Consider the following 13,125-nt stretch of genomic DNA (forward strand, 5'->3'; position numbering starts at 1 on the left):
TGCATTGATGTTAAATGGGAGACTCAGTGATCATTTGACTTAAGTGGATGTTAGGAGCCACCCCATAGTCATTTGAAAAATGTTGATAAATCACACTACTTCAATATTAGATAAAAAGAAACAAACAACTACTTGTGTCACAGCGCGTTCCCATCTTTCCTGTGGGGCACAGACAGTGGCCGGTCATGGGGTCACATGGGGTGTCCCCCTCGCAGTCACATGACTGGTTGCAGCCCACCCCGAAACGACGCTGCTCACACTCTGTAACCGGGAATGAGATGGAGGGGGAGCATTCATGGCACACATGGATATGAGAATGAAAAGTAATCCCCATCCTTCAGCATTGCAGGTAAAAGACTATGACTGGGGAATGTAACAGTCCCATTTTATCAGCAATTGTATCTACTAAATCTCAGCCTAATCCTTATTTCTGACTGTTAAACTGCTTTTCACCTTTCTCACAGTGGTATCCATGGTAACCAGTAGGGCAGAGACAGTGCCCTGTGCTTGGGTCACAGGGGGCGAGGCCTCGGCACTTACACTGGCGTTGACAGCGGTGGCCATGGAAACCAGCAGGGCAGGCTAGACAGAACATTAGAACTTCAGAACATCAAACAGGACATAGGAACAACAGAACATAAGACAGACTGAATGGCCCTGCCTCACCATGTTCACACAGGTGACCATAGTATCCCGGGTCACACTGGCACTCTCCCGTCACTCTGTCACACGTCCCGTTGTTATGACAATCACACTGCAATTTGCAGTTGGCTCCGTAACTCCCCGATGGGCACTCTGAATGACCAAGCAACAGAAAACACATACAACACCTTGTCATGGGTAAGCAATGGAATGGTGTCACGGGCTCATGATATCAGGGGCACTCAAATGGAGTCTTCACATCAAATTCACAAAACAACACAATGAGGAAAATGTGAAATGTGAGCTGTTGACATGGTTGTCACGACAGGGGTTGAAATACTATTTGAATAACACTGTGTGTGTGCTTGATTGAGCTTGTCTGATGCAATTGAAACAATATAAGTGTCTCTGCAAACATCACCTACCTGGCACTCCAGGTTGGATTAAGCAAATAAGCAAAGACATTGAAAGATTAAAAATAGTATGTATAGTCAGGTCACCTGTATCACAACTGGGTCCGGTCCAGCCTAGTCCGCAGGTACAGCCTCCAGAGACCAGTTCACACACACCACCGTTACTGCAGTTACAGTGCTGGCCACAGTCTTCCCCATACCAGCCCTGGGCACAATCTGACACACACACACACACACACACACACACACACACACACACACACACACACACACACACACACACACACACACACACACACACACTATAGAATGTCAATAAAACTTGACGGGGTGGTTTATTACATTGATTACACTCATTGTGGAGCAAGAATAAACAGAAATATGTGTGCGTGTTACCCTGTCTGCAGTCTTCTCCCCGCTGGCCCGCCTTGCACACACACCTGCCCGTCTCTGGGTCACTTCGTGCCCCCTCGCCACACAGGGCCACCCTGGCACAGTCCTGCCCATAGCGCCCTGATGGGCATGCTGGTAGAACCATAGGAAAAGATAGGGGAAAGAGAGGAGACCATACCAAATGTTATATGGTACTGCTTGTGTTATAGGATCAAAAATACATGCAATTGCCATTTTATGCAATTACCATTTTACTTTCTAATGTTGAACTAAATACTATGTAAATATCATTGTATTATATGTGAATGTCCACTCCTCCCCTCCTTCTGTCAATACCCTATGGATATGCCCATTCCCCTGGCACACGTTGGCACTCACTGGTGTTGCAGTCTGCTCCGATGTACCCCGATGGGCACTGACAGGTGCCCGTGGTGGTCTGGCACACACCGGCATTCAGACACTGGCACGGGCGTTCACAGTTTGGGCCATACCGTCCCATGTCACACTCTGTCAAGGCAAACACACACAGGACCTAGTTGTGGTAGTTATTATGGTTAACACATTTCCTACTGGTAAGAGCAACGTTTTGTTCTGATCAGCTGATGTCATAACTAGGGCCAAGAGTTTTTCCTGATCAGGTCACATTGTGGAAAAACCCCTGAATCTAACTATGACTATTGTAAGCTAACAAACTTTCAACAGTGGAATTCCTTCGTGACATTGGTTAAGGAAGTGTGTGGCGGTCGGTGCATGTGTGTGGGGTGGTTGCCTTGATCACAGTTGTTGCCATGGTAACCCGGGGCGCAGAAGCAGAAGCCGGTGACAGGGTGGCACAGCTGGTTGGTGCCAGAGCACTGGCACACCTGGTTACAGTTCAGCCCATATGTGCCAGGTTGGCATGCTGGCAGAGAAACACACAACACACACATCAAGTCCCATACAACAAAGGTACAGTGCATTCGGAAAGTATTCAGAACCCTTGACGTTTTCCACATTTTGTTACGTTACAGCCTTATTCTAAATGGATTCAATTGTTTTTTCTTCTCATCAATCTACCCCACAATGACAATACAAAATCATGATTTTAGAAATGTTAGTGATTGTATTAAAAATGAAGCACCTTCGGGAGTGATTACGACATTGAGTCTTCTTGGGGTTGATGCTACAAGTTTGGCACATCTGTATTTTGGGAGTTTCTGCAATTCTTCTCTGAAGATCCTCTCAAGCGGGTTGGACGGGGAGCGTTGTTCCACAGCCTTTTTCAGGTTTCTCCAGAGATGTTCGATAGGGTTCAAGTCCGGGCTCTGGTGGGTCCGGGCTCCGGTGGGCCACTCAAGGACATTCTGAGACTTGTCCCCAAGCCACTCCTGCGTTGTCTTAGCTGTGTGCTTAGGGTCGTTGACCTGTTGGAAGGTGAACCTTCGCCCCAGTCTGAGGTCCTGAGCACTCTGGAGCAGGTTATCAAGGATATCTCTGTACTTTGCTCCATTCATCTTTGCCTCAATCCTGACTAGTCTCCCAGTCCCTGCTGCTGAAAAGCATCCCCACAGCATGATGCTGCCAACACAGTGCTTTACCGTAGAGATGGTCCCAGGTTTCCTCCAGATGTGACTCTTGGCATTCAGGCCAAAGAGTTCTGTCTTGGTTTCATCAGACCAGAGAATCTTGTTTCTCATGGTCTGAGAGTCCTTTAGGTGCATTTTGTCAAATTCCAAGTGGGCTGTGCCTTTAACTGAGGAGTGGCTTCTGTCTGCCCAGTCTACCATAGATACCTGATTGTTGGAGTACTGCAGAGATGGTTGTCCTTCTGGAAGGTTCTCCCATCTACACAGAGGGACTCTGGAGCTCTGTCAGAGTGACCATCGGGTTCTTGGTCACCTCCCTGACCAAGGCCCTCTTCCCCGATTGCTCAGTTTGTCCAGGCGGCCAGTTCTAGGAAGAGTCTTCGTGGTTCCAAACTTCTTCCATTTAAGAATGGAGGCCTCTGTGCTCTTGGGGACCTTCAAAGCTTCAGAAATTTATTACCATTCCCCAGATCTGCGCCTCGACACAATCCTGTCTCGGATCTCTACGGACAAGTCCTTCGACCTCATGGCTTGGTTTTTGCTCTCACATGAACTGTCAACTGTGAGACCTTATATAGACAGGTGTGTGCCTTTCCAAATCATGTCAAGTCAATTGAATTTACCACAGGTAGACTCCAATCAAGTTGTAGAAACATCTCAAGGATGATCCATGGAAACAGGTTGCACCTGAGCTCAATTTCATGGCAAAGGTTCTGAATACTTATGTAAATAATGTATTTCTGTTTTTTATTTTTAATAAATGTGCAAACGTTTCTAAAAACCTGTTTTCGCTTTGTCATTTTGGGGTATTGTGTAGACTGATGAAGAAAAATGTCAATTTAGTTAATTTTAGAATAATGCTGTAACGTGACAAAATGTGGAAAAGGTCAAGGGATCTGAGTACTTTCCAAATGTTCTTTATGCCTACTGTAGCGGTAATAAGAAAACATGTATATTTACTGTCATTTCATGCAGAACCACCATTACATACAATGCATATCTACCTCATGGGCCCTGTTCGAATACTTCAGAAATGCATCCTTCCTTCCTAATTTCCTTGAGGTTATCATGGATCTGCAATGGTTGGATTGTTGATGGTGAAAGCATACTAGATCTGTGCTTACCTCAAGAACCAAGGATACATTTCTGAACTATTCAAACATGGCCATAGCATTCAGTTCTCGATTACTCTATTCTCTTATCCCTCTGGCTCTAGCTTCTAGGCTAGACCAGAGCTCCCTCTACGGGCACTTACACTATGACACACCACAATCTATCACCGAACGAATGCTAACTTGTTAGGTTGCATGTGTCATTGCAGAGTCTGTTATTTTGCTCAATGCAACACAAAACAAGTGAAACAGTACAATACATCTTCACTCTCCTTCAGCTTCCCGAAGTCACTCACTTTGCTCACAGCCATTGCCAGTGAATCCAGGGGGACAGCCACATTTGCCAGACACATGGTTACAGGAAGTACCGTGGGGACAGTTACAGTCGCTCAGACAGTCATTCCCATAGGAGCCAGGTAAACAGGCTGTGGTGAACGGGGAAATCACACATGTTCAATGAAGTCAATGCATACAGTCTGTTGTGATTTACAGTACATACAGGTCCTTGTAATAAATAGTTACTATGCATTCATATTTGACTAAATGTCAGGACCTGTATTCATAAAGCGCCTCTGAGTAGGTTTGCTGATGTATGATCAGGTGTCCCCTTGTCCATGTAATCTTATTCATTATGATCTAAAAGGCAAGACTGATCCTAGATCAGCACTCTGGCCTTACCTCTGTCACACTTGGGTCCCCTCCAACCAGGAGGACACACACACACACCGCTGACTTGGTCACACATATCCCCATGGTTACATCGACACCGCTCCTCACACCCTGGGCCAAACAGGCCAGCCTCACACGCTGTTCAGGACACAAGTGCACATAAAACAAAAACACATTGAACTGCTGTCAAAGTGCTTATGCTCCTCTGCACTGCTGCTTCTCATATTGAACTGCTGGACGTAGCTCTTACTCCTTGGCTTGGAGACAAAATCTTTCTATAGGCTACTACCACCATCACCATTATCAAAGACGATCTATTATGCTGTTGTTGCTGTTGGGATTAAGCATACACAAACACATTCACTGTTTAAAAATGTGAATTGTATTGATTGAAAAAATTAAAAAGCACCAGAAAGCAATGTACAGATAGCACACGTCGATCTGCACAACATAGGCACGATGTATACAGGATACTTCGGGAAGATGCAGTTTAGGCATATTGTCAAGACTATTCTGTCTATCTGATGTCTCGGCGACGTCTTCCCAATGTGCAAACGCTCTCTGAACGACATATTACCTAAAGATTTTGATACGTCGGCCAAAAGTGTGCATGTTTACTGGGGTGATAAGAAGACATTAGCATTGCAACAAAAAGTACCTGTACTTAGGCGTTAGCATAGGCTAACACTTCAAAATAATAATAGAAAATATATTTTAGAGAAACAGAGCAAGGGAGTGCAAATAATTATAGCCCTAAACCTTTAAAAAAATGTAGTATATTTTTTTCTACTTTGTTAATGTTGAATGAAAGAGCAAAAAGAGGGCTATGGTAGGCTACTGCACTCAAAGTTTAAGCTATAAAAAAGGCACTAGGGCCTATTATCTCTCATAAACAAATTGTAAAAAGAAAGATGTGCCATGCACTCACAACGCTATTGTCTATTGTTAGGCTACAGTCAGTTGTAGAAGGCCTATGGCACACACTAAAGTTAGGCTAGGAGTTTTAAGTCTTCCTCCTCCTTGAGGTTTCCGAGCAAGAAACTCCAGCATGTTTACTTTATCGGGGTTCAGTGAAGAATGGACAGAGATGTTCCCTGCTGTGCTGAACACTTTCTCTGGCGCGGTGCTATTTTTTTAAATATTTTTTTATTTAACCTTTATTTAACTAGGGAAGTCAGTTTAAGAACAAATTCTTACTTACAATGATGGCCTACCCTGGCCAAACCCGTACGACGCTGGGCCAATTGTGTGCCACCCTATGGAACTCCCAATCACGTCCGGATTTGGTTGCGCAAATGCACATGGACTTCTTGGGCAAACTACCTGCCCTCCAGGACACCTACACCACCCGATGTCACAGGAAGGCCATAAAGATCATCAAGGTCAACAACCACCCGAACCACTGCCTGTTCACCCGGTCAGTACAGGTGCATCAAAGCTGGGACCGAGAGACTGAAAAACAGCTTCTATCTCAGGGCCATCAGACTGTTAAACAGCCACCACAAACATTGAGTGGCTGTTGCCAACACACTGACTCAACTCCAGCCACCTTAATAATGGGAATTGATGGAAATTGATGTAAAATATATCACTAGCCACTTTAAACAATGCTACTTAATATAATGTTTACATACCCTACATTATTCATCTCATATGTATATGTATATACTGTATCATATATCTTTATGTAATACATGTATCACTAGCCACTTTAAACTATGCCACTTTGTTTACATACCCTAAATTACTCATCTCATATGTATATACTGTACTCGATACCATCTACTGCATCTTGCCTATGCCGTTCTGTACCATCACTCATTCATATATCTTTATGTACATATTCTTTATCCCTTTACACTACTAAGGTAGTAGTTTTGGAATTCTTAGGTTAGATTACTCGTTGGTTATTACTGCATTGTCGGAACTAGAAGCACAAGCATTTTTCGCTACACTCGCTTTAACATCTGCTAACCATGTGTATGTGACAAATACATTTGATTTGAAGTTGAGCCAAGAAAGGAAAGCTAGAGTGGTTATCCCGCCACCATGACAGAGGGTCATCTGATGCGTCCAGTACCTCCTCTTTCAAATAGTGCATTACCTCATCATTGGGGTGGCAGGGTAGCCTAGTGGTTGGAGTGTTGGACTAGTTACCGGAAGGTTGCAAGTTCAAATCCCTGAGCTGACAAGGTACAAATCTGTCATTCTTCCCCTGAACAGGCAGTTAACCCACTGGTCCTAGGCCGTCATTGAAAATAAGAATTTGTTCTTAACTGACTTGCCTGGTTAAATAAAGATAAAATATATATTTTTAAATCTCGGTGTCACAGCGCACTGTCAAGCGTGGCGGAGTTAAGCTTAGAGGGCCCATTTCCTTCTTAAGAAGATCCTCTAGATTCCTAATTTTAGCTGGGGGAGGTGCACAGCCATCCCCATCCGTCATGGCAGCGGCACTACTAGCACCGACTCTAAGTGCTGCCACCAGTTTCTTTCGTGTCCCCCAAGCAATCTCTCCTGCAGGTTTTGTACCAGGGATCGAGAAGGGAGGCCTTTGACAAAAGCCCCTGTAGTTCCAGTGCTCTGTACTTGTCCTGCAATACACTGCCCATCGTCATTGTTATATTTCTTGTGAGCTTGGAGTCGTGGGGTTTGGAGAGAGAATTTTTCCCATTTAAAGTTGTAGAATGGGCTTAACTAACGATGCTGTCACATAAGTCTTCCCAGGGGGACTTGAGAGGCCAATCACTGGCGATGTAATGAGCAGTCAGGCTCATGTACGGGTTCGTGGTTGCACTAGACCACATATCTCTTGTGAGAGAGAAATTGGGTATGTCCTTGAGTGCTTGGAGAATTTCCTCCATCACTTTCTCATACAAATTGGGAACAGCTGTTTGTGAAAAGTATCTACTCGACGGTAACGGTTTGTCAAGTTCCTGCAGCATTTCTTTAAATGCTGGCTTTTCAACTGTACCAAAAAGCACCATCTCCATGACCAGTGTCGATTGTAGCATGTCAATCTTGGTGAGGAAAGCTCAACATTATTTGTGGGGATGCATGCCAGCAAAGGCACTAGTCAACACAACTCATTTACTGCCTTTATAAGAAACATCACTGATATGGCTGACTTGCTTAAACAAATGTGGTTTCTACTGCCAATTGAGACGTACAAACTGTGGCATAAGGGAACGATGAGCGGATACGAGCCAACCTGTAATTTTGATTAAGACATTAATGAGCGAGCTAAGACGGACGTAGTCAATTTAAGTATTTGTTTGGCACTTTTAAATGTACTGCGACAGAATTCAGAACGTGGGCTGTTCTTACAGTATTTTCCTTGTTCACCAACTCAGAACCGAATAATAAATAAAGGGGGGGAATATAAGCAGACAATAAAAGCTCTAACAATATTAAATTATGACATTTCTCTAAAACAGGCTATAGGCTAGATTTGCACCACCAAGTCAGAATAGAAGGCTAAGTTCTGAGAAGGAAAGAGACCAAATTATTAGGGTGAAGCACATGGGCTACTAATATCTTACTACACAACATACACTTAGTATTACTTTCTTAGCTACAGTATACGTATCCCCTTGGCATCTTGCATCACTTATGCAGCAGCATACAAGACAGTTGTGGCTCGGCGGTCCTTCATGTGGGCATGTTTTGTCATCCTTGTCATCAAAGTCTGTCACTCTTTAGATTGATGGTGCTTTCAAGACAACTGGGAACTCAGAAAAAAACAAGGTTGAACTATGACATCAGTGAACTTCAGGTTGGAGCTCTAGAAAGAGGCCAGAGTTCCCGACAAGGAATTCCGAGTTGGAAGACCGTTCAAAATGTATTTTCCCAGTCCGAGCTTGTTTTTTTCCGAGTTCCCTGTTTTGAACTCACGGAAGTCTGAGATTTCCCAGTTCCGAGTTTTCAGTTGTTTTGAACGTGACAGAAGTAATTCTGGCTTGACAGCATGGCCAATGTATTCAACCTTGTCTGACACATGGTGTTGCATGTGAATGTTTATATTTTTAAGCTTGGAAAAGATACCATTAAACCCAGACTTGGACCACACACACTCTCCACCGAATAGCAGGCAGGGGAAGCCAAATAGGGATTGCTTTGCAACGGAGGTTCCGGACCATGGACCGTCGCTGGAGGTTCCGAACCGTGGACCGTCGCTGGAGGTTCCTGACCGTAGACCGTCGCTGGAGGTTCCGGACCGTGGACCGTCGCAGGAGGTTCCGGACCGTGGACCTTCGCAGGAGGTTCTGGACCGCGGACCATCGCAGGAGGTTCCAGACCGTGGACCGTCGCAGGAGGTTTCAGACCATGGACCGTCGCAGGAGGTTCCAGACCATGGACCGTCGCAGGAGGTTCCAGACCGTCGACCGTCGCAGGAGGTTCCGGACCGTGGACCGTCACAGGAGGTTCCGGACCGTGGACCGTCGCTGGAGGTTCCTGACCGTGGACCGTCGCAGGAGGTTCCAGACCGTCGACTGTCGCAGGAGGTTCCGGACCGTGGACCGTCGCAGGAGGTTCCGGACCGTGGACCGTCGCTGGAGGTTCCTGACCGTGGACCGTCGCAGGAGGTTCCAGACCGTCGACCGTCGCAGGAGGTTCCAGACCGTTGACTGTCGCAGGAGGTTCCGGACCGTGGACCGTCGCAGGAGGTTCCGGACCGTGGACCGTCGCTGGAGGTTCCTGACCGTGGACCGTCGCAGGAGGTTCCAGACCGTGGACCGTCGCAGGAGGTTCCGGACCGTGGACCGTCGCAGGAAGTTCCAGACCGTGGACCGTCGCAGGAGGTTCCGAACCGTGGACCGTCGCTGGAGGTTCCTGACCATAGACCGTCGCTGGAGGTTCCGGACCGTGGACCGTCGCAGGAGGTTCCGGACCGTGGACCTTCGCAGGAGGTTCTGGACCGCGGACCATCGCAGGAGGTTCCAGACCGTCGACCGTCGCAGGAGGTTTCAGACCGTGGACCGTCGCAGGAGGTTCCAGACGATGGACCGTCGCAGGAGGTTCCAGACCGTCGACCGTCGCAGGAGGTTCCGGACCGTGGACCGTCGCAGGAGGTTCCGGACCGTGGACCGTCGCTGGAGGTTCCTGACCGTGGACCGTCGCAGGAGGTTCCAGACCGTCGACTGTCGCAGGAGGTTCCGGACCGTGGACCTTCGCAGGAGGTTCTGGACCGCGGACCGTCGCAGGAGGTTCCAGACCGTCGACCGTCGCAGGAGGTTTCAGACCATGGACCGTCGCAGGAGGTTCCAGACCGTGGACCGTCGCAGGAGGTTCCAGACCGTCGACCGTCGCAGGAGGTTCCGGACCGTGGACCGTCGTTGGAGGTTCCTGACCGTGGACCGTCGCAGGAGGTTCCAGACCGTGGACCGTCGCAGGAGGTTCCGAACCGTGGACCGTCGCTGGAGGTTCCTGACCGTAGACCGTCGCTGGAGGTTCCGGACCGTGGACCGTCGCAGGAGGTTCCGGACCGTGGACCTTCGCAGGAGGTTCTGGACCGCGGACCATCGCAGGAGGTTCCAGACCGTCGACCGTCGCAGGAGGTTTCAGACCATGGACCGTCGCAGGAGGTTCCAGACCATGGACCGTCGCAGGAGGTTCCAGACCGTCGACCGTCGCAGGAGGTTCCGGACCTTGGACTGTCGCTGGAGGTTCCTGACCGTGGACCGTCGCAGGAGGTTCCAGACCGTGGACCGTCGCAGGAGGTTCCAGACCGTGGACCGTCGCAGGAGGTTCCGGACCGTGGACCGTCGCAGGAGGTTCCGGCCCGTGAACCGTCGCCGGAAGCTCTGGACTGGGGACCGTCGCCGGTTGCTCTGGACTGGGGACCGTCGCCGAAAGCTCTGGACTGTGAATGCACACTGGAGGCTGAGTGGGTGGAGCTGGTACAGGTGGCAGTGGACTGGTGACACGCACTTCAGGCCTGGTGCGGGGAGCAGGCACAGGACGCACCAGACTGGTGACACGCACTTCAGGGTGAGTGCAAGGAGGAGACACAGGACGTGCCAGACTGGGAAGGCGCACTGGAGGCCTGATGCGTGGGTCCGGTACTGGTTGCACCGTACTGGTGACACGCATTTCAGGGCGAGTGCGAGGAGGAGGCACAGGACGTACCGGACTGGGAAGGCGCACTGGAGACCAGATGCGTGAAACCAGTGCAGATGGCACCGGACTGGTGTCACGCTCTTCAGCGGGCCTGTACGGCAGCATTCTCATCGCTACCACCTCTCTCCGGAAATTCAATTCAAATTTATCATCCGACTCCCAAACAGGCTCTGGCACTCTCCACTGTTCGACCGCCAGCTCCATGTGCCTCCCCCCAAAAATCTTGGGGTTTCTGTGGCCGTGGTCCCCGGTGTCGTCGCTGTCCTTCCATGCTTCTTGGCGACTCCCGCCAAGGAAGGCTATCCTGTCCAGGATCTCTTCCCATCCAAGATCTCCTCCTAAGTCCAGGACACCTTCTTCTCCTGGGCACGCTGCTTGGTCCTGTTGTGGTGGGATATTCTGTCACGATCTTGGAAATGAGCGGGCCAAGGTGCAGCGTGAGTATAGTTCCACATATTTCTTTAAGTGAAACTAACAAAACAACAAAACTTACAAAGACCGTGAGGACGTAGTGCCCAAACACACTAACCAACAATCAATATCCCACAAAACACAGGTGGGGAAATAGATACCTAAATATGATCCCCAATCAGAGGCAAAGATAAACAGCTGCCTCTAATTGGGAACCATATTAGCACCAACATAGAAATATATATACTAGATCACCCCCTAGTCACGCGCTGACCTACTACACCATAGAGAACTAAGGGCTCTCTATGGTCAGGGCGTGACAGTATGATGTTGACATGTCCAATCAAAGCTATGATATAACTTAGATATAACGTGATTTGACGTCACGTTATCTGTGCCCAATTAACTTGAGCCTTCTTGGATAGGCACTTCTAATGTAAATATATGGCAGCACCCAAAGGGGGCTTGAACGTTCAATCAATCAATCAATCAATCAATTAGATATAACGTGATTTGATGTCAGTTTATCTGTGCCCAATTACCTTGAGCCTTCTTGGATGGGCACTTCTAATGTAAATATATGGCAGCATCCAAGGGGGCTTGAACGTTCAATCAATCAATCAATCAATCAATAACATTTAGTTATGAAGCCCTTTTTACTTCAGCCAATGTCACAAAGTGCTATACAGAAACCCAGCCTAAAACCCCAAACAGCAAGCAATGCAGGTGTAGAAGCACGGTGGCTAGGAAAAACTGCCTAGAAAGGCAGGAACAAGGAAGACACCTAGAGAGGAACCAGGCTCTGAGGGGTGGCCAATTCTCTTCTGGCTGTGCCGGGTGGAGATTATAATAGTGACCAAGATGGCCAAGATGTTCAAACGTTCATAAATGACCAGCAGGGTCAAGCTCTCCCTGTAGATTTTGAGGTGACGTAGTGTCTCCATGAGTGACAGAACACTGAGCAAATCACGGGGCAACTAGAGAAGATTGCCAACCCCTACGCTCTGTATTTTCTGCTGACTGCCCCTCCACCAAAGAAAGCACTGAGCTAGGCTGAAACACCTGCATTTTGGAGCTGCCTTTCTCAAGAAAGCAGAAAACAAAAAGAGAGACCATGTTTGTTTTTACATTGTTTGCAAACTGATATGTGACATGTATGAATTCCAAAAACAACTTGCGAAACAGACAACCATTTTTTTTACCCCCTTTTTCTCCCAAATTTCGTGATTCCGACCTTCCGACCTCCGTCTCATCGCTGCAACTCCCCAAAGGGCTCGGGAGAGGCGAAGGTCGGTTCATGTGTCCTCCGAAACATGACCCACCTGAACAAAACGCAGCGCAAACTAGCTCTAACCAGAGGCGACTCCGAGCTGCAAAGTTCTAGGCAGAGTTTCAAAGAAAAAGCCATATCTCAGACTGACCAATAAAAATAAAAAATGAAGATGGGGAAAAAGAACAGACACTGAACAGAGGACCTCTGCCTAGAAGGCCAGCATCCCGGAGTCGCCTCTTCACTGTTGACATTGAGACCGGTGATTTGCGGATACTATTTCATGAAACTACCAGTTGAGGACTGGAGTCTTCTGTTTCTCAAACTAGACACTCTAATGTACTTGTCCTCTTGCTCAGTTGTGCACCGTGGCCTCCCACTCCTCTGTCTATTCTAGTTAGAGACAGTTTGCGCTGTTCTGTGAAGGGAGTAGTACACAGCGCTGTACGAGATCTTCAGTTTCTTGGCAATTTCTCACATGGAATAGCCTTCATCTCTCTGAACAAGAATAGACTGAAAAGAAAGTACTT

General features: G+C 47.8%; 1 protein-coding gene across 1 annotated transcript in view; it reads right to left on the reverse strand.

Moving 5' to 3' along the window:
- Nucleotides 1-13,125, reverse strand: part of LOC115132117 (multiple epidermal growth factor-like domains protein 6) — a 97,208-nt gene that overhangs the window by 3,616 nt on the left and 80,467 nt on the right. The window contains exons 24-32 of the mRNA XM_029664379.2: nt 4,804-4,932; nt 4,422-4,550; nt 2,218-2,349; nt 1,827-1,955; nt 1,452-1,580; nt 1,143-1,271; nt 667-795; nt 454-582; nt 133-261 (exon numbers count right to left, since the gene is read on the reverse strand). Of these exons, the coding sequence (XP_029520239.2) occupies nt 133-261; nt 454-582; nt 667-795; nt 1,143-1,271; nt 1,452-1,580; nt 1,827-1,955; nt 2,218-2,349; nt 4,422-4,550; nt 4,804-4,932 (1,164 nt within the window). The remainder of the gene's footprint in view (nt 1-132; nt 262-453; nt 583-666; nt 796-1,142; nt 1,272-1,451; nt 1,581-1,826; nt 1,956-2,217; nt 2,350-4,421; nt 4,551-4,803; nt 4,933-13,125) is intronic.

The sequence above is a fragment of the Oncorhynchus nerka genome, linkage group LG7 (assembly GCF_034236695.1).
Source record: "Oncorhynchus nerka isolate Pitt River linkage group LG7, Oner_Uvic_2.0, whole genome shotgun sequence".
Taxonomy (NCBI): Eukaryota; Metazoa; Chordata; class Actinopteri; order Salmoniformes; family Salmonidae; genus Oncorhynchus; species Oncorhynchus nerka.